The sequence below is a fragment of the Podarcis vaucheri genome (assembly GCF_965113315.1).
Source record: "Podarcis vaucheri genome assembly, chromosome: 6".
Classification (NCBI taxonomy): Eukaryota; Metazoa; Chordata; class Lepidosauria; order Squamata; family Lacertidae; genus Podarcis; species Podarcis vaucheri.
In genome coordinates, this window is record NC_138764.1 from 35,770,038 (window position 1) to 35,797,253 (window position 27,216).

The 27,216-nt window shown below is 42.5% G+C and overlaps 1 protein-coding gene and 3 long non-coding RNA genes across 4 annotated transcripts in view; 3 read left to right on the forward strand and 1 right to left on the reverse strand.

The window, feature by feature from the left end:
* LOC309535071 (calcium-activated chloride channel regulator 1-like) overlaps positions 1-18,446 on the reverse strand; it is a 30,594-nt gene extending 12,148 nt beyond the window's left edge. The window contains exons 1-7 of the mRNA XM_082227813.1: positions 17,927-18,446; positions 14,665-14,805; positions 12,610-12,760; positions 12,027-12,135; positions 10,700-10,868; positions 8,231-8,452; positions 157-381 (exon numbers count right to left, since the gene is read on the reverse strand). Of these exons, the coding sequence (XP_082083939.1) occupies positions 157-381; positions 8,231-8,452; positions 10,700-10,868; positions 12,027-12,135; positions 12,610-12,760; positions 14,665-14,805; positions 17,927-18,082 (1,173 nt within the window). The 5' untranslated portion in view covers positions 18,083-18,446. The remainder of the gene's footprint in view (positions 1-156; positions 382-8,230; positions 8,453-10,699; positions 10,869-12,026; positions 12,136-12,609; positions 12,761-14,664; positions 14,806-17,926) is intronic.
* The window catches only part of LOC309535188, a 42,385-nt gene extending 15,833 nt beyond the window's left edge, over positions 1-26,552 (forward strand). The window contains exons 4-5 of the long non-coding RNA XR_014221086.1: positions 21,427-21,599; positions 22,496-26,552. This is a non-coding gene — a long non-coding RNA (uncharacterized lncRNA). The remainder of the gene's footprint in view (positions 1-21,426; positions 21,600-22,495) is intronic.
* Positions 12,239-12,520, forward strand: LOC309535205. Its single transcript, XR_014221111.1, has 2 exons — positions 12,239-12,321; positions 12,356-12,520. It is a non-coding gene; the product is annotated as an uncharacterized lncRNA (long non-coding RNA).
* On the forward strand, positions 19,273-20,793 carry LOC309535219. The gene is made up of 2 exons (XR_014221130.1): positions 19,273-19,366; positions 20,229-20,793. It is a non-coding gene; the product is annotated as an uncharacterized lncRNA (long non-coding RNA).
* Positions 26,553-27,216: the final 664 nt, after the last annotated feature.

Sequence of the window (27,216 nt, forward strand, 5' to 3'; positions counted from 1 at the left end):
CCTGACACAAATGAGAAAATTGTGCATTCCCCAAACCTAGTATTCAGAGGTAGCATATCTGATGCATTTCTTGCTCACATGCTGATTCTGGATGGCTTTGCCGGACCCAAATCCTTCCCACTGCACCACCATAAGAATCTGGAAAAACTTATTTACCTGAAATCCTGTTCGCACTCCAGCACATATGGTAGTTCCTCCACCAGCTGTGGTAGGAAGTAAGGCTGTAAGTGTGTGGCGCACACTGTCATTGCTGATCAGTTGCAAATCAGACTTAATTTGTGCTAAATCATTGAATGTGACAATTCCAACCCAAGATCCCTCTTCGATAATTTGTAGGAGGAATATTTCTGCTGCTTGCTTCAGTCGGTTGATGCGATCCTCCTGCATATGAATACAAAAACAACATCCATAGGGTTGTCAGTGCTTTGCAGGAAGCAAATAAAAATTGATAGTTATAATTAGGAAAAAAATGTATAGTGTAAAATCTGTTAGACGTAAAAACAACTTTGATTCTGAACGTTGGAAGCTGTAGTTGTAAAGGAAAGGAATATGATAGAAATGTAGACAACTTATAGAAATTTATAAAAGAAGAGGGAGTATCGATTAAAAGAATATTAAGAATTATCAGGTAAATTAACAACATGGATACAATATCATCATTTGATTGAAGCCTTTAAGAAAGATAGGGTGGGTTTGGGGAACAAATATAACAACTGGAGAGAGACCTGTTGGAATGTAATGTAAAAGTGCTGACTAAAATGCATAAGATGTTATTGGAATGGGAGACAAAGGATGAGCAAGTAAAATCATTTTTTAAGGGGTACTCAAGGGTACGCAGAACCAGCACCATTTTTTCTGTTGTTAAAAAGTGTGACACTTAACTGTGACAACTTCGTGGTAAGCACCAGCTCCTATTTTTCTTAGAAAAAAAGCACTGGCTTGAAGATAGAAAGGCAGCAGAGTATATCTCAAATGATTCAGGGATTATCACTAGAAAATGGGAAGAGCGGAGCTTTGAAAACACACAGGACTCCTCCAACTCCACCACATTTTAACTGAACTTTTCCAGCAAGGAGCCTTGTGCATCTGTTAAAGCTTTCTGCACTATTGAGGATGCTGAAAAACCAGGTTGCCAGATTTTGCCAAAAGTCTGTACTGATTGCTTGCAGTAGGGTTTTTGCCTTTCGGCCTTCCCATTGGTAGGGTTAAAGACAGACAGGCCAACACAGTGGTGTAGCGTGGGGGGTGCAGGGGGGGCCGGCCGCACCGGGCGCAACATCGGGGGGGGCGGGGCGCTCGCACTCGCAGCTCTCTGCCCCTACCTGGCTCAGTCTCTCTCTCTCACTGCAGTGCTGGCTGTGCGAATCCGATCCAAGCCGCTGGGTTGCCGCCCACTGTGGAGGGGGTGGGTGCCAGGCGTGTGGTGCGGAGAGAGAGCGAGGGACTATCTGGGGGAGGGACAGTGCAGCGGCCGCCCAGCGCAGCGCTGAGCGCGGGAGAGAACCACACCAGACCAGACCAGGCAGCAGCAAGAAGAAGCTGGCAGCGGCGGCAGGTTAGGGGTTAGGGGGCGCAAATTACTTGCCTTGCCCTGGGTTAGGGGGCGCAAATTACCGTATTTTTTGCACCATAACACTCACTTTTTTCCTCCTAAAAAGTAAGGGGAAATGTCTGTGCGTGTTATGGAGGGAATGCCTACGGGTGGCATGCCTACGGATTTTCCTCCTCTAAAAACTACATGCGTGTTATGGTTGGGTGCGTGTTATAGAGCGAAAAATACGGTACCTGCCTTGCCCCGGGTGCTGACAACCCATGCCACGCCGCTGGGCCAACAGTAGGTGGAGCCAGAGCCAATGATAGGCAGGTCCAGCTAATTCTATTTTTTTAATAAGATATTTATTAAAGTTTCAGCATATTACAAAAATAAGAGAAAAAAGTAAAAGAAAACAAAAAAAGAAAATGAAAATACAAAGGAACAGATAGAGTGTGGGAATGGGAAAACATGGTGGGGGAAAGCCAAAACTGAGCAAGGGAAGGAGCTGTGGCTGCTTTATTGAGGTGAACTGGGCACTGCCTGACCTCAGCCAGTTCCTGCATACCTACTTTCTTACAATCAGTCCAGGGAGTGGCTCTGCCTGCCAGCTTCCTCATCTTTCGTCTCAATGATGCCCTTGTATTACTCAGCAAGGAAGAGGATGGGGCAATACTAGAATTAGCTGGACCTAGACTTCCGGGGTGGCGCCATCAGTAATGGCGGATTCCCTCTGATCCGGAGGGACTGGCTCTACAGTTTGGGATCTCTACACCCACACGAAGCTAGGCAGTGGGTTTAATAATGTTCCAATGTTACACTACAGGTTGCCCATTCCTAGCCTAGAACTTCTGTTTGAATTAGTTGCTGTAGTTTGTTTTTTTTTAAAAAAAAAAACCTTTATTGTATTCCAACAGTTAAAAAGCATATATACATCTTCCATAAAAAACAAAAACAAAAAACAAAAATAAGAATATACAAACCAAATTTAAGTTCCTTACTGCTTACATACGCAAACCTTATACAAAACCTTTACATTATTTGACTTCCCACCACCACGTCGAGAGCCGTAACTCAACAATATATTCAGCAGTGTCTTCATCCAATCGTTATTGCTACATCGCGGTTTTTATATCATACCGACTGAGACTTTAACATTTCCTAAAATCGATTCCATGTATGAGAGAAATTTATTCCAATCGTTAATAAATTTATTATTTCTTTGTTGCCTGATCTTCTGAGTCATCATTGCTATGTCCATGTATTCAATTAATTTATTCTGCCAATCACTAATCGTTGGAATGTTAGGTGTTTTCCAACTCTGAGCTAACAGTATCCTTGCGGATACTGTTGCATAAAGGAAGAGGGTTTGGTCTTCTTTTTTAATTTCTTCTCCCACCATTCCTAAAAGGAATGCCTCGGCCCTTTTAGGAAATGTATATTTTAAGACCTTTTTTAACTCATCGTAGACCAATCCCCAAAACCTTTTTACTTCTTCACAGGCCCACCACATATGAAAGAAGTCTCCCTCTTTCTTCTTACACTTCCAGCACGTCTTTTCCCCGGTTTTATACATTTTAGCTAATTTTATTGGGGTGATGTACCACCTGTACATCATTTTCCCCATATTTTCTCGGATTCTGACGCAGGCTGAAAATTTCATGTCTTTAGTCCAGAGTTTTGTCCATCTTTCGTATTCTAGGGGGTATCCTAAATCTATGGCCCATTTAATCATAACGTCTTTGATTTCCTCATCCATTGTATCCCACTCTAATAGCTGGTCGTACATTTTAGATAGGAGTTTAGACTTTCCTTCTATTATTTCTAGTTGGAATTTAGATTTGTTCTTACTCATTCCGACTTTTTTATGTTCTCTCCAGACAGAATTGATTTGGTGATATTGTATCCATCCCTTTAGTTTATCTTTTAATTCTTCATATGGTCTAATTTCCCATCCTTTATCCGATTTTCTTAGGAGGTCAGCATATGTCCACCTTTTACCTTCCATGTTTAGTTTCTTAATTACTAAAATATCGACGGGTGACAGCCACCATGGGGTATCTTTTTCTACTAGTCTTTTACACCTATCCCACACCTCCAACAGCGCTCCTCTTATAATGTGGTTAGAAAACCCTTTGTGTACTTTCCCCTTATCCTGCCATAGGTACCCATGCCACCCAAATCTAGCATCGAAACCCTCCAAATCCAATAAGTCGGTATTGTCCAAAACTATCCATTCTTTAGTCCAACAAAGGCACGAAGCCTCATAATATAGTTGCAGGTTAGGGACCGCAAACCCTCCTCTATCCCTCCTGTCAGTGAGCAGCTTATATTTAATTCTGGCCCTTTTACCCTGCCAGATAAATCTGGAAAGGGTCCTCTGCCAGTCTTTAAACATTGTTGTGCCCCTGACTACTGGGATATTTTGGAATAGGAATATCATTTTTGGAAGAATATTCATTTTAATGGCAGCCATTCTCCCCTCCCAAGAGAGTTTTAATCTGCTCCAGCTTTCCAAATCTCTTTTGCACTCTCTCCAAGTTCTATTGTAGTTATCTTCCACCAGATTTATATTTTTTGGGGTGATCCAGATACCCAGGTATTTAACCTTTTTTGATACCATTATCCCGGATTCCAACTCGATTTTATTTTTAACTTGTTCATCTACGTTTTTTACCAACATCTTCGTTTTAGTTCTGTTCAGTCTAAAGCCAGATAGTTTACCGAACGCTTCCATTAACTCAATCACTGTGTTAATCCCTTTTGCGGGGTCTTCTAGTGAAATTACTAAATCGTCGGCATAAGCCTTGACTTTGTACTCTTTTGTGCCTATTCTGATCCCTCTTATTTCCGATGTTTCTCTTATCTTGTTTAGTATAACTTCCAAAACCAAGATAAATAACAGGGGTGATAAAGGGCACCCCTGTCTTGTACCTTTGGTAATCTTAAATGAGTTAGTCAGGTTACTATTAATAATTAGTTTCGCTCTCTGATCTGAATAGATCGATTTTATACCTTTTAAGAATGGCCCTCTTATTCCTACCTTCTCCATACACTTTATGATGAAATGCCAGGATACATTATCGAAGGCCTTCTCGGCATCTATAAATACTAAGGCTGCGGGGATATCGATTCTGATATCCAAGTATTCAATTATATTAATTATATGTCTTACATTATCTTTAATCTGCCTGCCAGGCAGAAATCCGGCTTGATCTCTGTGGATCGCTCTATTCAAGTATTTTTTTAATCTGCTCGCCATTATTCCTGCAAAGATCTTATAATCAACATTGAGCAGTGATATTGGTCTATAGTTCTTTATGTCGAGCGTATCCGAATCTACTTTAGGAATTACCGTAATATATGCCTCTCTCCATGAATCAGGTATTTCCCCCTCCTGTAGAATATTGTTCATTACATTACACAGGACCGGAGCCAGACATTCCTCTAGGGTTTTATAATATTTTTGAGACAGGCCATCCGGGCCTGGAGCCTTCCCCGGTTTCATTTTATTAATAGTAACCCTGACCTCTTCCACCGTTATTGGTTCGTTTAAAAGTGCCTTTTCATCTTCTAATAATTGTTCACCTCTACTACTTTCCAAGTACCTTCCTATCTCATTTAAATCTTCGTCTTCCTTCTTTTTATATAGGGTTTCGTAATATTGGAGGAACTTTTCCTTTATCTCATTAGGGTCATCTATTGTTTGAGCTTCCAATTTAATTTTATTAATCACTCTCAGTTTTTTCTTTTTCCTCAGTTGCCACGCTAATAATTTACCTGTTTTATTTGCCGATTCAAAATATTTCTGTTTCATCAATTTTATTCCCCATTCTATTTCTTGATTTATCAGTGTTGAGTATTGGGTTTGTAGTAATTTACCGAGTTGTTTAGCCTTCTCATCTCCAGGGTTTTTTGTTAATTTTCTCTCTACTTCTTTTAGTTGTTTAACTATTTCGTCCTTTTTGGCCTCTCTCAAATTCTTTCTGTATTTATTCTGTTGGATCAAGAAGCCTCTGAGTACTGCTTTACTTGCATCCCAGACCACATCAATTTTTGTTCCTTTGTTCAGATTTTGATCAAAATATTCTTTCAAGGTGTTCTTAGCCTTATCTATAACATCATCCTGTTCCAATAAATAATCGTTCATTCTCCATCTGTAAGACCCTAATAGCTTACATTTAATTTCCAGAAATATAGGATTGTGGTCCGAGAGTGTTCTGGGGTCTATTTCACATTTCACCGATCTTGTAGAGAGCTCTCTAGAGACCCAGATCTGGTCTATTCTGCCCCAGCTTTGATGGGCTCCTGAGAAGTGTGTGAACTGTTTTTCTGTAGGGTTTTTGAACCTCCAGATGTCAATTAGGTCTAAATTTTCTTGGAGGTCCTCAAAGGTTTTGGGGAACTTCCCCTGGTTCCTTTTCCTCTTTTTTTCATTTCTATCTATTAGTTGCTGTAGTTTGATCCAGATTAAGCTATCTGATTGTGGGATAACCAGCCTCATATAGCCAACATGTTTAAGTCTAATTAATTCATGAAGGGGCTAATAGAGTCAGATGTCCTGCCAGGTGTACCTAGGTCACCCCACCCTCACCTTGGGAGGAAGTAATCAAGCCTATTGTTCCCCTATACAGTCATACCTCATGTTACGTTTGCTTCATGTTACATTCTTTCAGGTTACATCCTGAAAGGGTTACTTCTGGGTTTCTCCACTTGTGCATGTGCAGAAGTGCTAAATCACGCTTCACGCGTGCGCACAAGCACCAAATTGTGCCGCGCACCTGCGGAGATATGGCACTTCAGGTCGCACTCTTTTCATGTTGCAAACAGGCCTCCAGAACGGATCCTGTTTGCAACCAGAGGTACCACTGTACGTTCCTGACACCAGTCTAACTTAACCAATGTTAACTTTTTTTCTTTTTCTATGCTAGGGAAGAGGCAAACTTTGGAAAGCACTCAGAAGGGGATATTTTAAAGGTCTAACAGTCTGTGTTTCATGTTTTACTTTGCTGTATGCTTTGTGTGTGAAATCAAACCTTTATTAGGCATTGTACAGATAAAACCATAAAAGAAAAGGTAACATATAAGTGACTTGAAGTATATGTAAGAAGGCAGCGGTTGGCTACAAACATATATATATATATACATATACATATAGAGTCAGTGATTTTCCTTGTTAACCTGCTCCTTGGAGGGCTGCTACCAAAAACTCAGCTACCCCTGCCGTTACCCTTTGGTCAACGTCGGATAGGCAGAATCCCACACATTCACCTTGTTGGGGTTCCAGGCCGCCCAGAAGAGGGGACAGCACGCGTTGACGGAGCGTGCTGTACAATGGACAATGAAAGAGAATATGCTCTACAGTGTCCGGGACATTCATAGAGCATCTGCAGAGTCTCTTGTTTCTAGGGATGTTTTGATATCTTCCCCGGACAAAAGCTGAGGGAAAAACATTCAACCGGGCCAGCATAAAAGCCCTACGTTGGGCTGGGATTGTTAATTTAGTGACGTAGTTGGCTCTGCTATCTAAGATATTTAAATCATAGAATACGGGGGAGCAAATTTTGTTTACTGCTGCCATAATATTTTGTCTCTCAACATCCTTTAATCTAGTTAGGATATTATGGAAAATGTATTGCTCATTAGAATTGTATAGGGGCTCCAGCTCGATGCCTAAAGATTCAATCTTTTTTTCAAGGTACTGGTACCATCTTGATTTATAAGAGTCTTGAAGCAAATCAGCGAGCAGGCTTGATGGAGAGCAGCGAAAATGGCAGCGTAACCAGTACTTTATTGAGGTGGACCAGGCCCAGTATTCCATTGTGTGTATGCCTATTTCTGCACACATTGTTTCATATTTGATCACAGCTGGGAGTCCAAGAATACGTCTCAGAAAGCTGGAGTGAATCTTTTTTAGATCACTGTTATATGCTTGGACCCATAGTGGGATTCCATAGAGTATCTGGGCTTGCACTTTTGTTTGAAATATCTGATTGGCCGCAGGGATAAATTGATTACCTTTCTGATAGTAAAAACGAGCAACTGCTGATGAGGTGCACTTTGCCTGTTTTATGGCGTTTGTGCGATGATTTGCCCACCCTAAATTGCTCTGGAATAATATTCCCAGATACCTATAGATTTTTACTTGTTGGATTTCATGCCCTCTTATTTTCCATTTCTCTAGTTTCCAACCATTCGAGAAGACCAAAATTTTTGTCTTCTCATAATTTATTGATAGTTTATTACATTCGCAGTAAAGGATCAGAGAAGATATAAGACGTTTCAGACCCAAACTCGTTAATGATAGTAGAACTGCATCGTCTGCGTATAATAAGAGAGGAACTGGTTTCTGATTAAGTTTAGGGGCATGTGATTCTATTTTTTGAAGGTGATCTGGCAAGTCTGATAAAAGTAAATTAAATATGCTTTGTGATTTTAAATCTCTGCTGGGGTTCTGTGACCAAAGAGTACTTGACCGAAACCTGGATCTTGACATCCAGGGAATTCTTTTATATACCGATTTTTCCCTTGCCACCAACACTAATCAGGTAAACCAAAATAGACCTTCACTCTTTCTAACACAGAATGCCATTTTTAAAAATTGCTGATGCTGTATTTCTAAACTCCCCCCCCCCATAATTCCAAACTCTTGAAATTCTTTGGAAATATTTCCTATGGACATGGAAAACACAGACTCACCCAAGTCATACTTCCAGAAACATCAAGTACTAGGCATAAAACTCTGTCTTGTGTTTGCAGCAAGGAGATAGTGGGATCAGGTGGAGGGACAGTTATTGGAGTTGAACTGTCAAAGTCAGTAGAATTCATAATTACTTCCCAGGTGCTCCTGTAGTTGCACAGTTTATTCTGCATATTTGTTGCTTTAATATTATGGTTGCTTTCATTACAGAACTGAGTAACCTAAATAAAAGAGAAGTAGAATTGGTCAAGATCACACACTTCTTAGCAATTCCTAACAGCCTTTCCGTATGAAGTGGTGCTGTGAAGGTGGACATTCTTTGTCATACAAAAATGGCTGCAGGGTGTTGTGTGGGTTTTTCTTTGTAGGCATTTGTTGCCCTTTATCTCACACAAAAAATGTAGTGACAAGCGTCTCCAAAGAGCATGTTTCTGTTCACCCACTGATCCAATGGCCAACAGAGTTAATAAGTTTGCAACGGAGAGTGTCAGTGCTTGTGTGTGGCACCCAGGACAGTGGCAGACTTTGGGTTCTTGAATTTCAGCAGCCCTCTGTGTGATGCTAAAATTGGCCCTCATCGCCTCTTGCACTCTGTTCTACAATACTGTGTGGCACCCTGTGCAATTGCACCAGTTGCAGCACCCTAAAACCGCCTCTGCCCAGGATCCCATCTCTTTACAAGGCAATTGAGTGCACATAAGGGGGCTTCCTCTGCTTCCCCTGTAGCTACAATGGTATCGATGTGGTGCTCCCTTTGAAGGTGACCCGGAAACTACAACTAATTCAGAATGTGGCAGTTAGACTGGTGACTGGAAGCAGCTGCCGACACCACATAACACCGGTCTTTAAAAACCTACGTACGTTTCCAGGCACAATTCAAAGTGTTGGTGCTGACCATTAAAGCCCTAAACGGCCTTGGTCTAGTATACCTGAAGCAGCGTCTCCACCCCCATCATTCTACCCCAACACTGAGGTCCAGCGCTGAGGGCCTTCTGGCAGTTCACTCGCTGTGAGAAGCCAAGTTACAGGGAACCAGGCAGAGGGCCTTCTTGGTAGTGGTGCCCGCCCTGTGGAACCCCCTCCCACCAGATGTCAAAGAGAACAACAACTACCAAACTTTTAGAAGACATCTGAAGGCAGCCCTGTTTAGGGAAGCTTTTAATGTTTGACAGACTATTGTATTTTAATATTTTGTTGGAAGCTGCCCAGAGAGGCTGGGGAAACCCATCCAGATGGGCGGGGTATAAATTATTATTATTATTATTATTATTATTATTATTATTATTATTATTATTACTATTATTACTATTATTATTATCATCATCATCTTATTAACTTGTACTCTTTTTCAGAGGGAAGGGTGAGTGAGAAATAGCTGGGCAGCTGCTGAAGCTTGGCTAAACAAGGAGGAGGCCTGTATTGGGTGTAGCTAAGTGCTATGCTATCCCTTGTTTTCTAGTATCCCAGAACAGGGAAGAAGTGGTTCCCTTTGGGGATAGAGGCAACACAGGCAGCCTAATCGCAAATACTCGATTCTGACCAAACTAAGCCTCTTAGACAAGGGTGCCAACCTGAATAAAATATTGGGGGGTGGAAGAAATAGGTAAGCCCCGTTCTGCATAATCACAAGACATGGCACACACACCATTTGAATGGCAATGCCCATCAACTTTTTGGGGGGAAGTCAGGCCACTCAAATATTTTATTGGGGAGCCTGAAGGGACCTTGGCCCCTAGGAGTTGGCTCCTATAAGAGCAATATATATATCAGGAGGCTTAGTTTGGTCAGAATTGAATATACACTTCCAGAATTAATGCTAAATACATTACTTCAGGTAAATGAGCCACCATAGCCGCGAAAATTTGTGCTCCAGGCTTTTTGGACTTGTGGCGCTGTGGTCTAAACCACTGAGCCTTGGGCTTGTGGATCAGAGGGTTGGCAGTTTGAATCCCCGTGATGGGGTGAGCTCCCATTGCTTGGTCCCTGCTCCTGCCAATCTAGCAGTTTGAAAGCTCGTCAAAGTGCAAGTAGATAAATAGGTACCGCTTCGGTGGGAAGGTAAACGGTGTTTCCATGCGCTGCTCTGGTTCGGCAGAAGTGGCTTAGTCATGCTGGCCACATGACCCAGAAGCTGTACACCGGCTCCCTTGGCCAATAAAGTGAGATGAGAGCCGCAACCCCAGAGTCGGCCATGATTGGACCTAATGGTCAGGGGTCCCTTTACCTTTACCTTTACCTTTACCAAACTACTAGGTCAGTACCATGATTTTTTGGAAACACAGTTTCTCTCAACCTTAGTGAAAGCAGAAGCTTGAAGTTATTTTATATTCGTGGCAGGATTTAAACTATAATCTTAAGAAATAGTATTTAATTTAGCCAAAGTTGAATAGGAACAACATCTTGCATTTTTCAAGACAGACACTAAATAAGGAAGCCTAGAGCTTGCAATTGACATTACGCATACTTACTGAAGAGAGACTTTGCATGTACATTATAGATGCTTGAGCAGTCTGTGTTTTGTCTGGAATGAATAGGCATCCAGCTTCATACAGTTGAGTTCGGCTTTCAACTTTGCATTTTCTTGTTTTTCCTGGGCCAGTTGGGAATATATATTGACCAGTGACACCAGCAGAGCATCTAATCAGTATAATAGAAGCTAATATAGTTAGTTAAAAAGTCAATATATGGATCTCATAGAGATTGTGCTCATTTTTTTATCACAAGGATTTCTTGGAGAAATATAACAAATAATCATGCAACGCTTAGACATTTGTATATAAAAAACAGGAATCGGGACTTAGCAGATTGATTTTGGACAAAATATTTTAAAAGCTTATGGAAGAATATTAGACATTATGTATGAAATTGGTCATTCTGCTCCCCACCTTCTGCCAGTGTGACCATGGTGGGGTCCCCACTGTGGAGGCCCCACAGGCAGGAGAGGGAAGTTTGGGTTACACTCTGAGTGAGTGAGCTGGTTGATAATTATGCAGGGGAGGCAGAGAGAGAGGGTGGGTGTTAACTGGGGGGCTGGCAGTGAGAAGAGCATTGCCCCACTTTCCCCTGAGGAGCAAACTCTTCTGTATCCTGTCAGAACCAGAACAGCAAGATTGTTTAGTTTAAGTTGTCCTTAAAAGAAACTGCTAGGTGGAAAGAAAAGAAGGCCACAGTTTATGTGATTGAATAGGGAGTAAAGATAAGCAGAACAGACTGGGGGATGCAACAAATCATGCTGTATACACTTCAAAGAGATTATGCTCTATCCAGAGGCGGATTTAGGGGAGCGCGACCAATTCGTGGCTTTAGGGGCGTCACAACTACCATGTAGAATGGAAGGCGAGATCGGGGGGGGCACTGAATTTTGGGCTTCCACAGGGCACCGATAAATTTGATACCCCAAGATCCACCATTGCTAAATCTAATAGGTGATGGAGTAGAATAGGGGGACAACAAAGGGGACTGATTTTGCATGTCAAAAGGTAAACTGCAAATTGGTTGATGTCACTGAAAGGATGCTTTACGACTGTTAAACTAACATAACAAAGGATGGGGTTGATGATTTTACAACGCTGTATCTTTGCCTGTATTACAGTTGAGATCTCTGTATATTTGTAATATAACTTGCTTATTTTTGACCCCCAGTCGGGAATCTAACTGTATTCCCTACAATACTATCAAATTATAGGTTAATCTTCTGGACAATTATTCATACCACAACCAAACTAACAAGTCCAAGGCAAACATCAGCTGTAAAGGATTGGTTATATAGTTCGAGGTATACATTTTGGACGGTACCTTGTTGCTTCAGCTTTCTTTATCCCAGTAGTATAGAAAGGTGCATCGTTGTTATATTCATCAAAGACTCCCCATCTGAGATGAGCCCATTCATGGACAAACACTCTGCCTGTGGATGACCATTGACAAAGCTATTTGTTACACACTTCAGGTGTCCTGGGTACCAAATACAATGGATCTCTCACCCAGAACAAAATTATTTACTCAGCTGCTTGCAGAAAAGGGCATTCCTCTGCTATGTACATTTGCATCAATTGTTGATGACAAGCTATTAAGGGCCAATATGGAAATGGAAGTCAAAGTGCTTAGTCTGAAATCATATGATATAGTAAGTTTCCTGAAGTGAAACAGGAACAAGTTCAGCTTGCTTCAAAAAGCAAGCTTTTATAGTCTGAAAATTTTCAGATGAACTTAACATGAAAATATTGCTAATTTCTTATATAAACTTAGGAGATATTAAGCAAATAAAACCAAACTATTCATGGTTTCTCAGTTCTTGTTCTATTTATTGTCTTTGAAACACTGACTATTTAAGACTGTAATAATAAATACAGATAATTTAAGACAAATTAACAGGTACTACCTCGTGATCCATAAACAGCATGCAAACTGTCATTTGTCAGGAAATTAGGAGTGAAATGAATGTATCTTCCCTGTTTCCCACATCCGCCATACTGCAAGGTGTAGGGATCATCTCCATATTTCAGGTAAGGCTCTGCCACTATGACATCAGCCTAAAGTAAAATAGAACTTGGTTGAAAGATCACCAAGAAAAGAAGCAAAATACATTTGATATTAATGCTATGTGGTGAGTTTTGCCTCAGCAAACCACCCTTAGATTTTTGTTCTGCATCGAAAGGCACAATTCTGGACCATAGGGTTGAACGAAAGTTTTTGCCTGAAACAAAGCTCTCCTAAAACAGTTGGGAATCCATCTTTCTTTTGAGTAAACACTTTCAGCCCCAGGCTATGCAGGCTGATTCAGAAAGGAGACTTGATGTGTTCAGTTGAGATTAGGCCCAATATATAGGATTGCAGTGTTATTTTCTATAAAGATGTGTACGGTCACATGTTACAACATAAGAGCCCTCAGGATCACATCAAGCATAGTGCACCAAGCGTAGTGCTTAGAGGGCTGGGCTAGAAGACCAGGTTTTGAACCCCCCACTTGGTCATGAAGCTCAGTGGGCCATTCACCGCCTCTCAGCCTAACCTACCTCACAGGTTGTACAGGTTAAAAATGAGGAGGGATAAACTGTGTATGCCACCTTAAGCCCCTTGGGGGGAAAGGTGGGATATGAATGCAATAAATAACAACAAGTCCAGCATTCTGACCCTAACAGCAATTACGTAGATGCAGACAGACAGGAAAGCAAGAGCTAGTATTCAGAGGCTTATTCCTTTTCAATGGAAAGTTACATTGAGGTATTATGGCTAACAGTCATGGCTAGAGAGATCTTCCATGAATTTGTCTCAGCCCCTATTAAAGCTACCAAAGCCAACAGCCACCATCACTTCTACAATAACCTTAAGGGTGCAGTCCTTAACTCCCACCCCAGAACTCTGCTGCTTGCAATGGTCATGACAGAAGGGAAGGGGTGAGAGATGGGATGGGTGGTTGTGCCCCCATTAGGCCTAACACTGACACACAGTGGCAGTGAGACTGGCTCGGTGTTCTGGCTTCGGTGGCCTTGGTCCCTCCCTGCATCCCAGAAAATCCCGTTTGGGGGATTCCGCTGGCTACCCCCGGAATACATCCTGCCAGCTCCTACACATTTCGTGGGTGGAAGAAGAAATGTGCTGGCATGTCGCTCCATCAGTGGGAGCCAGGAGGAGACTGGCTTAGCTGGGAGAGCTGTGTAGAAGACTTCTCCATCTAAGCCACTCCTACTCCCACCTGTAGTGGGGTTGTAATACTCGGTAAATTGCATGTGGCTCACGTTCTATGGATGTTTAGAAAAATGTAAGCCCTGGAATATTTGAAGGATTCTCCCCACCACCCCAAGCGAATATTAGATCAGTCTTATTTTGCAATTTCTGCCCCAATGTTTATTGTTGTTGTTGTTTGCCACAATATTATTTTAAATCCCTCAAGTACTGTTACGGAAAAATCTGGGTGCGGGGTTACTCTGCCACCCAGCTCATCGGACTAAGTCCGTGGGTCCCTGCGGAAGAAAAATGAGCTCAGCCGGACGCAGGAGCAAACTGCAGAAGATCCAAGTTTATTGCGCAACAGGTTCAAGGCGAGATTGAACAGCGAGAAAGGGGTGACATGAACTTTTGAAACTCCCTCCATGTCCCAGAATACAGTTCAAAATACATCCCAGTTACATCATGAATACATTAAGGAGAGGTTGGGTTACACAGATTAACATATGGAGGAGGGAGGGGGGAATATGCAGAGGGCTGGAGATATGCGCAGATAAGCACATCCTGAGAAGACGTAGTCTGTCACCTGGCATTGCCCGGAGGAAAGGTTTGGCAGAGTGATTTTGACTGGATTACTTGAGAGATTATGGAGGACAGGGGAGAGGTGATGGAGTCCTAGAGAAATTGAGCAAATATATTGTAGTGAAGAAGACATGCCCCCCCTTCCGTAACAAGTACTTTTAAATTTTAATGCATACGCCTCACTTACCTTGTCATAGGATTCTGTAGCTACTTTTCCATATTCAGGTTTTGCTGCCCATTTCAAAGGAATTATAACTTTTACAGACTTGAAATAAAATCTTTGTTCTGTAGCACTGAAGAGGTAAGCGGATGCCTCTTTAAGCATATCCTACAAGGAAAGTAATGAGTATTCAGTGGCTAGCATTCGCATTCACACTTGTAGAATGTGCATTGAGTCTTTTCTGCCCTCCCTCCTGAACCTGGAGGTATTTCATTTGAAAAGATTGGCGGATAGGCAGCCTTCCCTAACCTCCAATCTTTAAGTAGAATAGATGCCCTTCAATATTCTCCTGTTCTCTAATGGTTTGAACAGCAACTTGACATAAAGAAATTTAATAAACAAAACCATTCTTAGTTTGGTGGAAAGCAGTGAGAAAAGTTGTGCCTCTTAACTTTCTGAGTGTGTAACCATATTACTTATTCTTGTTTGCACTGCATAGAGTATACAATCATCCCTGTTTAGTGAAAAAGGCATTACTAAGCCTAAGAGATGATTAACAGAAAATTCCCAAGTGGGATATTCGTATATTTTGGGAATTGTCTCCCCAAGAAAGCTTGTCTAGCACCTACCCTAGGAATGGGGTGTGTGTGTTAATTTTTATTTTATTTGCATTTTAACAAGAAGCTAATTTGCATTTCCCAGACCAATACATGAACCCCAAAAACTCCAGCCTTAAGAATTTGCACTTTGCCAAATTGTTCAGTGTAGTTCCCTAAAAATGCATCTATTGGGGGAAAACAGCTACAGAAATGTAGGTATAAGAAAAAAACAATTCTCTCTGCATATATACACATTAGTAAAAACTGCATATGATAATTTGTTTAGTAGGACAAATTCACCCTAAAATATCTCCATCTTCATTTACAAATAAAGCAATACAAAAAAATACAGAGGGTTGAATCCACGCTAAGGCTGTAACCCAATCCCCTCATGCCAGGCTGGGAGGATTGGATTGAATGGCATCTCTGTGCCCGCTTCCACTGGTTCAGTTGGTCTCCCACTGGTGCCAGAGTGACAGTTGTGCCGCTTCACCAGGGCGGACTCCCCCTTCTGCTTACTGAACACCTGAGCAGGTGGAAAGTCTGCCCAAAGGCAACAAAACAGATCATTGTGAGGCCAAGGTGGTACAGAGCAGGCCCAGGATCTGCTCACCAGCTTGGATCTGGCACAGGAATTGCAGACCATTTAGTGTCTCTATTTTCCAGGCATGTCCTTGATTTAGGGAAGCCATCCCAGTTTTTTATTTGATCCTGGCATGTCCCGTTTTTCCTTAGGATGTCCCTATTTTCATCAGAGAAATGTTGAAGGGTATGCAGTGGCAAGCTTAGACTGCCTTGTAAGTTAGCCTTCAATTTATGCTCACTTACCCGGGTTCACAGCCCATTGAATTCAAACTTCTGAACAGACATGTATAGGAACATGCTGTTTGTTGCACTTAGTTCCTATTGAAACTAATGGGACATAAGCCATGACCAACTAACTGCACTGATTTTAATGGGACCAAAGTTCAGCTACCTTCCCATGATCTAGTTCATTGTAAAGCAAACAGTATCAAAATACTGATAAAAATACTGATAAAAAACAGCACAGTTAAACCTGAAAGAGGGCTGTGGAAAATAAAATGCCTTTGTATGGCACTAAAAACGATGTAGACGAGGTGCATGAATATTTTGGTTTTGGTTTTTCTCAATTTATCCTTTTCCCATTCTTAAATTTAGTTCCCCACAGCTCTTTTTGACTGACTGACTGACTGACTGATTGATTGATTGATTTTGTTTTTTAAAAACCTCAAGACGATTCACCAGCATTTTAGTGTGAATTTCTCCTAATATTTTAAACTGAAGAGTGGCCTATAAATTCTTAAAAGAAAATTTTAAAAACTATACAAATGTGGCCTAAGATAACCTTGATTAGACATCTGAAAAGGTTGTGTGTTTATATGTTGCCCTTTAGTTTATTTCCATATCGCGTACAGTGGTACCTCCAGTTACGAACTTACAGTATTTCTTACTCTGTAAGATGTACCTTTCCCCTCCTAAAAAGTAAAGGGAAATGTGTGTGCGTCTTATGGAGCAAATGCAGGCGGGAGCCTCTGCTCAGCGCTCCCTTTAAAGAGCTGCATGAAGCGTGTGTCCTTCTCCCTCCTCAGGGAAAAGCTCCCAAGAGTAGCACATACACTCCATGCGCTCTTTAAAGGGAGCACGGCTCTTGGGGGAGCCTTAGCCGCAGCCTCTCCTGGGCAGGGGATGAAGGATCACTGCACTGCAATCCCGCTGGCTGTCCTGGCTTCTGGGATTCAGAATATTTTTTCCCTTGTTCTCCTCTTCCAAAAACTAGGTGCGTCTTATGGCCTGGTGCATCTTATAGAGCAAAAAATATGGTAATTCATTCCAGAGGTCTGTTCTTAACCCGAAACCGTTCTTAACCTGAGGCACGCTTTCACTAATGGGGCCTCCCACTGCCACCGCGCCACCACCATGCAACCTCTGCTCACATCCTGGGTCAAAGTTTGCTACCAGGAGACCTACTTCCAGGTTAGCGGAGCTCGTTACCCGAAGCGTTCACAAGGAAGACGGTACGTAACCTGAGGTTCCACTGCACTATCCTGATAATTGGTGCCCACAAAGCTCTAATTGGTTAATGGGGCATTTCCACATCTAACGGTCAAAACCAGCACAACATGTACCCCAGAGTATTTACCTCTGACACAAAGCTAACAAAACCACACTTAGCTCAGCATGTTGGGCTTCAGGAATTCCATTGCTTTTCATCACCATCCTTCCCTCTTTTCACATTTTTCAGGCTGCCAGTGCCATTAATTATAGAGCCGAAACAGCGCCACTATTTCACAAGAGGGACTTATAAGAAGGCTTGGAGTCACCACAAGTTTTGCGAAAATGAAAAAAAAAATCAGGAAAAGAAAAACCCTTGAGGTTTGGGACACACCTGAAAAACAGCCTAATGAAAATTAAATGATGGACTGTGGCGGAGACCAGGAGAAGGTAGATTGCATTATCCTGGAGGAAGACATAGCTGAATAGAACAGGGAAGAGGAGCACCCCACACTTTGACATTTTCTTATGGGTCCGACCTATATGCTTGGGTGCAGGGGTGTCCAGTAGCACCCTGAAACCTATGCTTACAAGATGAACGCTGCATTTTCCCAGCATATCACAGGTCCCTGAGGGGACTGTGATTCAATATATTCAGAAACATCTAACCACCTTACCTTTATGTTGTCGACAATTTTGTTGTCTTCAGCTACTGCAGGATTGATTGCAATGACAATGTCTTCAAACCCACCATTGTTGAGTTTTACCATGGTACCCGTTGCCCCATGTAGGAATTGTAACACCATCAGAAGAAGCCACCGACTGAACACCATATTTGCTTCTGCCACTTAGCCCTGTCCCACAGAAAGGACTAATAGAACGGGAGGGCTATTTATGCAAGTGCATAACTGCTTGGTTTATGACAGGACTTTGTTCGGTCAAGGAAATTCTGCTATTTTTCTATTTCCTGATAGTGCCATCTTCAGGTAACAAACTGGTGAATCTTTAAGGAATGTTGTAATTTAATCCAACCCTGCACTTCCTTGTTCTGCTCACCATTAATAGATTGCAAACTTTTTCTGAAGGTGTTGATATGAAGTTAGTCACAGCAACCGTTCAGATTTCCGTATTAGCGAGGCACCTCTGGATAAAAAAATCTGTCAAGGAGGTGGCAAATCTGGCTTCCAAGGAGTGTGCCCCAGCCATTGCTGCCACCGTGGTGGCACAAGTGATACATTCCTTAGTGACTGAATCTGCTGCCCTGTGGCTCCTGCCACCTGAGGCGGCCACCTGATCTCATGGTGGCCCAGCTCTGGCACTACTTTTTATGACGCTTAATACAGTTGAACCTCAGTTTTCAAACGTAATCTGTTCCAGAAGACCGTTCGACTTCTGAGACGTTCGAAAACCAAGGAGCAATGGGTGGTCAGCAAAGTCCATTGAGAAAAAATAATAACACGCAGCGGAAGCCATTCGAATTCTGAGGCACTTTTGGCGTTCGGCTTCTGAAATGTTTGGCTTCCGAGATGCTCGAAAACCGAGGTTCCACTGTATATTAAAAATATCTCTAAGCAACGTACAAAAAACTGAAGCAAAAATAGACAACTTAAACAAAATATTACGAAAATCAGGGCTTTTTTTCAGCTGGAACTTGCCAGAACTGAGTTCCAGCATCTCTCAGGTGGGCGCCATCACCATTATAAGAGAACAGGGGAAGTGCTCATGGTGAGTTTTGGCACCTCTTTTTCTAGGGGGGGAAAAGCACTGACAGAAATACACAGTTACGTATAAAAAAGTTACATTAATACAAAGCTGCTAATATATATACCGTATTTTTCTGTGTATAACCTGCCCCCTGTGTATAACCTGTATAAGATGCCCCCTACAAGACGCGGCTGCAACCAATCACCTGGCCCCACAATGCACTACCTGTGTATAAAACAAGCCCCATTTTTAAACATTTTTGAGTAAAAAAACCCCATGTCTTATACACAGAAAAGTACGGTAAGTCAAAATCAGGGTGTGTTTTTCCCCAGCTGGAGCTTCCTGGAACCCAGTTTCTGCACCTGCCAGGTGGATGCCATTTTGATTGAAAGAGAACAAGGAAAGTGTTCGTGGTGAGTTCCGGCATCTCTTTTTCTAGAAAAATAGCACTGGTCAAAATAAATTCTCACCCAGGGTCCAAACAAACTCTCAGCTCTTCTACAAAAGTATCACAACAAGAAGAGTTTCTGGAAACAACAGACATCACCCTAGTCTCTCACTCTAGACTTTCTTTCTTATGGGCCGACACAAGGTGGATGGTTCTTCCTCAGGCTGCCTATCGCTGGGTCCCACTCAGCTGTACTCCCCACACCCAGTTCCAGGTTTGCCGAGTTTCTTCACCCTCTTCTCTCTCTTCCTCCTCCAGTTGCTGGGCACTGAGATGGGCTGAGATTCTCTACCAGCTGTATTTTATTTGGTTACCTACCCAGTCTGTAGTGACATAAGGAAAAGTGTTGTTGTTTTTCAATACCAGTGAAATTGACTTTCATTTTACTGTTGTTTTGTCTACTACACAAGCTTGGGCATCTCTCTTAATCCTCCATCCAAGCAAGAAAGAGGCACAACATGTAGCAGCCAGGCAAAAGCTCTTGAGCAGGGTACATAACAGGGCTGGTAAAAGGCGTGGCCTAGGGAGAGCCCCGCCCCCAAGGGCCAGATAGATGTCTGCCCCCCTCCAAATTGGCTCAAGGGGGGTTGGGAGAACCCCACCAAACAGCACACAGGGATGTGGGGAGATCGTTCTTTGTGGCAATGCTTGCACAGACACAACATAATAGGATAGCATTGAATTCCACCAAATATAATTTTGTACTTCTATCATCCTTGAAAGTTTAGTTGGTGGGAGTCTGGGGAGATGTTGGTTCATTTAAAAAAAACACGAAAACATTATTATTATTATTATTATTATTATTATTATTATTATTATTATTACAGATGCACCTTGGTTTTCGAACAGCTTAGTTCTTGAACGTTTTGGCTTCCCAACGCCGCAAACCCAGAAGTGACTGTTCCGGTTTGCGAACTATATTTGGAAGCCAAACATCCAAAGGGGCTTCCATGGCTTCTGATTGGCTGCAGGAGCTTTCTGCAGCAATCTGAAGCCATGCTTTGGTTTCCGAACATTTGGGAAGTTGAATGGATTTTCAGAACGGATTCAGTTCGACTTCCAAGGTATGACTGTATTTATTGAATTTATATCCCGCCCTGTACCCACAGGTCCCTTTAATATAACAGCATTTTTAAGGACTTTGATATATTGGAATTCAACAACCAGTTGTTAGATGACACAGTGGACTTTGGTTAGGGGGGAAAGTATACACTTCAGGGGGCGCTAGTGAGCAAGAGACAAGGGATTATGTAATCCAAGCAGACTGAGATCTGTCCTCCATGTGTGACGCTTTGCACATGATAAATCTCCCACACCGACTTCTTTTCTGTGGAAGAAACGAAAGGTTAAATGAGGATGAGCAAAAATAAAATCCTCAGGCATCACCTGTGATGAGCTTTTGCATACATATGCATGTAATGTTTTCTACAAGCCTTTATATTTCTGTATTTCCACTGGAAAGGTGAAGCGCTATGCCTTCTGAAAGGCAGGGCGAGGTTGCTCTTCTAGAAAAATCTTTGACAGCAAAGGTCAGCTTGACAAGGAGGGCTGGGTCACTTATAGCATAGGCAAAGAAATTCCTGTTACTGGTTTATCAGATAATCACATAGGTATGCTTTCAATGCATGCCAGGAAATAGATTTCTCAACCCACAATGATACAGTTGTTTATTTACCCTTTATCTTCTTGTCATGTAAGATGACACCAGACAGGATAACTGCAAAGTATCATTTTCAATTTGGACACTGATCTCTGTATGTAGGGTTCCTTCTTGTTGTCTCTACATCAGGTATGGGGAACCTTTGGCCTTCCAATTATTGCTGGACTACAACTCGGATCAGTTCCAGTAAGCAGGCACCATACTCAGGGATGATGGCAGTTGTAGTTCTACACTGTTCTGTACTATCCCCGAAGGCTGGGTCCTACAATTCTGTAGGCATAGGTCATCACAAGCAAACAACCAAAGTTCCTTCTTTGAGTAATATTCTCGGTCACAATACTAACATACAGTGCTATTTTTTATAGAAAAGGAGGTGCTGAAACTCACCACGAACACTTGACTTGTCCTTTTATGGCACCCACCTGAGACGTGCCGGAACTGTGGATGCCTCATCAGCTACGTCCCCCAGAAATGGCACCTATGAGACCAAGGGCATTGGGGGTGGCGGCGCTAATTTCCTGGGGGCAAGACAACAAAGGTGATTTTGACTTTCATTTTACCATTGTGTTGTCTACTACAGAAACGTGAGCATCTCTCTTAATCATCCGAGCGAGAAAGAGGCATGACATGTTCCACCCAGGCAAAAGCTCTTGAGCAGGGTACAAAACAGGACTGGTAAAAGGTGTGGCCTATGGAGAGTCCCCCTGAGGGCCAGATGGGCAGGGACAGAGGGCCGCATTTGGCCCCTGGATCTGAGGTTTCCCACCCCAATTTAGACTTCATGTCGTGGTGGTGTATCTGAAACACTTAGCTGGTGCGACAATTTGTTGAAGAGCTGTTAGGGATGACATAGAAACAGGGGTGCCAACTTGAATAAAACATTTGGGGGCAGGTAATCCCCACCCTGCATACTTGATCACATGATGTGGTGCACACACACCATTTGAAGGGTGTGTGTGAAGGGACCTCAGCCCTAGGAATTGGCTCCTATGAACAGAACCAACTTTTCCCCACTGCTGCCACACACTGGGTCAACACACTCATCAAGCTATCCACCATAATCCCAAGATGGCTTTCCTGGTTACCTTGGTAGTCAAACAGCTTGGCTCCTGAACAAATCGGCTCCCTAACGCCACAAATCCAGAAGTGATTGTTCTGGTTTGCGAATGTTTTTCGGAAGCTGAACATTGGGCGTGGCTTCTGCGGCTTCTGATTGAGTGCAGGAAGCTCCTGCAGCCAATCGGAAGCCTTGCCTTGGTTTTCCAACCATTTCGGGAGTCAAACGGACTCCCGGAACAGATTAAATTCAAGAACAAAGGTACCTCTGTATAGTAATTGTCACTTAGAAACATGAAAAGGCCAATACTGTACATAGTAAATCTGGGTTCCCTGGTATGGTTTTACCAATGACCCATTGTCTTCTTTTTCTTTAAGGTCCATATAATTGTGCTTAGAATAAGGCAAGAAGCCATCAGCAACAGCAGCCCACATGAGGTTCAAACTATTGTTCTTACGCGTACCCTTCCGAGAAAGAGTCAATGCCTGAGCTGTGTTGGAGAGGTCAGAGTACAGGAAAGATTTCTCAACTCTGCAAACACCCACATATATTAGTGCGAGGTTTGCCAAAGCTTTTGGTTTAATTGCAAATATTTCCTTGGAACCAGCCGGCTGAGGGGTCAGGCTGGAGGTATTCATGGATGCAGCATTTTCAAGTTTTCCCTCACTTTCAGGGGACTTTCACTTATTCCCAACATACAGCTGGAAGAAGAAATGGGGGGGGGGAGAGATTTTTCCAGCATGTTTACCTGCAAATGAAATTATTGATCTGTTGCTCAATTTTTTCCATACTTTGCTTGTCCTGCACCTGGAAAGCTATTTAAATAACGAAATAAGCCACTTGCGCAGAAATAAGGATGGAACACTTTCAGCCTAAGCCATTGATCACTTACAGGAAAGTGCTGCCAGGACTGCAGCATTGAAACTCACTCCTCAGCGTACTCAGAAATAAATCCTATTCCATCCAGTGGGTCTTATTCCCAGGTATATGGGGTTAGGATTGCATCCTTAGGACACAATTCTGACTCCCATCCCCTGCCTGCAGGGCTTTACAGAGGGAGGGTCCCATGGTTGCACTGACAGCTTTGCTGTTCACGGTGGCTTGAGCAGAAGGGGAGGCCGATCTGTTTGTAATCACTATTCATGATCGTTGTGCCTTCTCCAGATTTAGATCTGGTCCCAATAATCTCACATGTAATACTGGCAAAGACTTGCCCCTTCCCTGCCCTCAGAATGCTCTGCTTTGGTGCTTTCCAGGGCAAGGAACATGGACTGGACTCACAGGCCTCGTTATCATCATTTTAATCACCTGTAATTAGTTCAGAACAGCCTCTGACACGCCAGTCGTTCAGGTACCGAATGAGCAGAGTTTCACAGTCCAACTTCATACAGCACAGTGTTTCTTCAGTATGTACCTGGTCACAAGATGTGCAGCTGGAAAAATGGGGGACTAAACACATTAGGGGTGTGTGTGTGTGGAGTAAGCACTTAAATGTCAGGCAACATCAAGGACATCAAATTATATAAAATTATATAAAGGACCAAGGGCTTATCCAGGCTTCCATTTTGTGCCATGATTTGTAGGCACGGATCTGTTTTGTTTTGTCCTGCTGCTTTGCCCAGGAAAATCCACTGTTTACCACTGAATCGGAACAAACATCAATCGAGTTTTCCACAAAATGGCCGTTTGTTCCAATTCAGTGGTAAACAGCAGGTTTTCCCAGGGAAAGCGGCAGCACAAATGAACAAAACGCTTGGACCAGTGTCTGGAAATCACAGCACAAACAGAAGTGTGGATTATGAATGTGACATCTTCCAGACTGCCTTCTCCTTGTCTTCTTTAAAATGAATGTATCCTACTTGGCTAGCTCAGTCGGTAGAGCATGAGACATTGGGCGAAAGATTCTTGCATTGCAGGGGTTGGACTAGATGACTCTCGTGGTCCCTTCCAATTCTACATTTCTATTATGTGTAGCCTTCCTTATAGCAAGATATACAGTAGCTACATGAATAGACCTAGATGGGCTGCATGCTGAGCCTCATAAGGACATCTATTAAGCTATCAAAAATTGAAAGAAATCCCCAGACCCCATGAAAGAGTCCAGGGAGATACTTTCAAAGTTTAATAAAACATTCACTTCATTCGGCTGCTGTACAGATCTAAAGATTGGTGTAGATGTTCAGTTGGGCTCACACCAAATTATTATGCAAAATTAAGTCACATACATTTGAGAAGTTTCAGTTTCACAGAATATACACACCCTGGCACTTTGCAGCCAGTTCTTACAAGAAAATATTGCATGATGAACACTTCAAACATACCAGAGCAATAAAGTCAGGAGCAACACACTTCCTTGTTCTCATAATGATCTCTGTGGTCCACACCTCTCCATATTATTGTACACTGAAAAGAGGCATTGACCTTCACACACATATGCACTCCATCTTCAGGATACCAGTTTGTTTGGAGGACCAGAAATACATGTGACACAATAAAAGAGAAGTGGGCAAACAGGTGGTGCCTGCAGGAGTGCCTAAATGATGTGTTGTTGTCCATGAATTACCATGGTAAAATTTGCAAAATCGGTATATGATGCATACATACTGGATTTTCACTTAAGCAATGCCATTAAGTCAAAGATCACATAGATAAGGGTGAGCAGAGCATAGATTAAAATCTCTGCCATGGCTGGTCTTGTGCTCACCACTTATATCTCAGCCTTTGTATTCCTCACCTGTAAAATATGACTATTCAAGTTACCTTTATTGAATGACCATTAAAAGCAAATTTCCAGTATCTGGTTGAAAGTATGGGGCAATGATTAAGTCCAACAGTCACTTACTTCTGATCAGTTTTAGCTGATTTACAAATAGATCCCAGTACTTGCAGTCAAAGGATAGTAATCTATTTTTATACAAATATTTACCGTATTGGCCCAAATATAAGCCGCACGTGCAAATAAGCCGCACCTTTAAAATTCAAGGGGGGGGGGAGAGACAATACCCAGATCTAAGCCGCTCCCTTAAAATTGGGTCACATGCTGAAAATCGCTGCGATTGGTAGAATTGTAACTCTGAGCCAATTTAAGCTTTTGATCTTGCACGCCCGCAAAAGTCACCATACAATCGCTAAAATAACAAATCGCTATTCATTTGCTACAGTTCCGCAGACACTCAAACCCATAAATGGCAAACGAACAGTCTCAAGCTTGCAAATCGACAATAAAACATATTTTGGTTCCGTTTTACCAGATGTCTGTTTCAGCAGCAATATCACAAAAGCCAATTTTTGTAAGGCTGTGAATTTAAGCTACACTTGTAACTTTTCACGGTCAGAATTTGGAAAAAAAGTGAGGCTTATAGTCAGGCCAGTATGGTAATTAAAAACAACAACAACCAGGAATATGACTGACATTGCACTGATGGAATAAGTTAGTCGGGTTCTGTTATGACTCACTCTGGGGACTTTAAAGTTCACTAGTTAGTGAACTTTAAACAATAGGCTTAGTCTCTCTCTCTGTGTGTGTGTGTGTGTGTGTGTGTGTGTGTGTCAAACGGATCAGTCCGGGGTCATTTTCTGCAAAGATGCCAGGATAAACAATTGAACCACAAACTGGGTTCTTCCTTTGCAAAGGAAGATAGATGAATAGATAACCAGAGCAAAAAGGAAAGTTCGAAGCTTTATTGCCTAACAAAATGTTACACAGGTTAGGATGTCTTCTCTCCCTTGTGAAGAGAAACACTGGAAAGGGCGAATCAAAAGTGAAGGCATAATCCTACTAGTACCCTAAACCTAGTGCACTCCCACCAAGGAGAGCAGAAACACACACAAAAGCAGAGGAACCTGGCCAGAGAGCTCTGTACAAAAAGGGAAAAATAAAGTGAGAGATGGAAGCACTGTGGTCATGTCTCGCCCTTGAAAATCCCTGCTGTGCAATATTATGTGAATTTGCAACCCTTTTTTGTGAATTGGTTCTTCTCCAAATTGCCATTGAGAGTGCGCTGATTTTATTGCCACATATTATGGAGAACATATTATTGCCACATATTATAGAGAACATATTATTGCCACATATTATGGAGGGACGCGAGTGGCGCTGTGGGTAAAAGCCTCAGTGCCTAGGACTTGCTGATCGAAAGGTCGGCGGTTCGAATCCCTGCGGCGGGGTGTGCCCCCGTCTTTCAGTCCCAGCGCCTGCCAACCTAGCAGTTCGAAAGCACCCCTGGGTGCAAGTAGATAAATAGGGACCGCTTACTGGCGGGAAGGTAAACGGCGTTTCCGTGCGCTGTGCTGGCCCGCCAGATGCAGCTTTGTCATGCTGGCCACGTGACCCGGAAGTGTCTCCGGACAGCGCTGGCCCCAGGCCTCTTAAGTGAGATGGGCGCACAACCCTAGAGTCGGACACGACTGGCCCGTACGGGCAGGGGTACCTTTACCTTTTATTATGGAGAACAAAAGTTCTCTCCCATAGAATCTGTCTTGTCTTGTGAACACAGCACTCTTCTCTGCCATGATCCAGACTTTTGAATTGTAATACTTTTCTCTCCACGTGCATGGGAGCACCCCACATTTCAAAGACCCACAGTTTCTGCACATTAAAGCAGGAAAACTCCAGATTGCTAGCTTGGCAGTTATATCTCAGTCCTTTTCTCCTGCCTTCCTGTAAGCAAAAACCACCTTGGCACATAACTGTGTAACTGTTCCATTGCTATGCTGTCACTAGACCTATTTCTTAGCAAAGCTGATGCTTTCTGCTCACCAGATTTCACAAGCCAACTGCGTTAAAAAGAGTTTTATTAACTTGAAAGAATAAAAGGCTAAAGAGGTTTAGTACAGGCTGTTAAAAGTGTCACATGTGAATATCTCACAAGCATAAGTGTCTCTAACAAACATTAACTTACTAGGTTGCCAAACACACAAGTTTGCCCCAGTGCACCTGCTTATTAGGGTTGCCAACTTACTAAATTCACATTTAAAGATAATGATGCATTTTAATCGCAACAATTCTGCCATGAAATATTTGAGTACAATGTATTTAAGCCATTTCTATTATGGAAGCTGCTTAGCTGTAGACATGGAAATTACAAAAAAAAAAGGC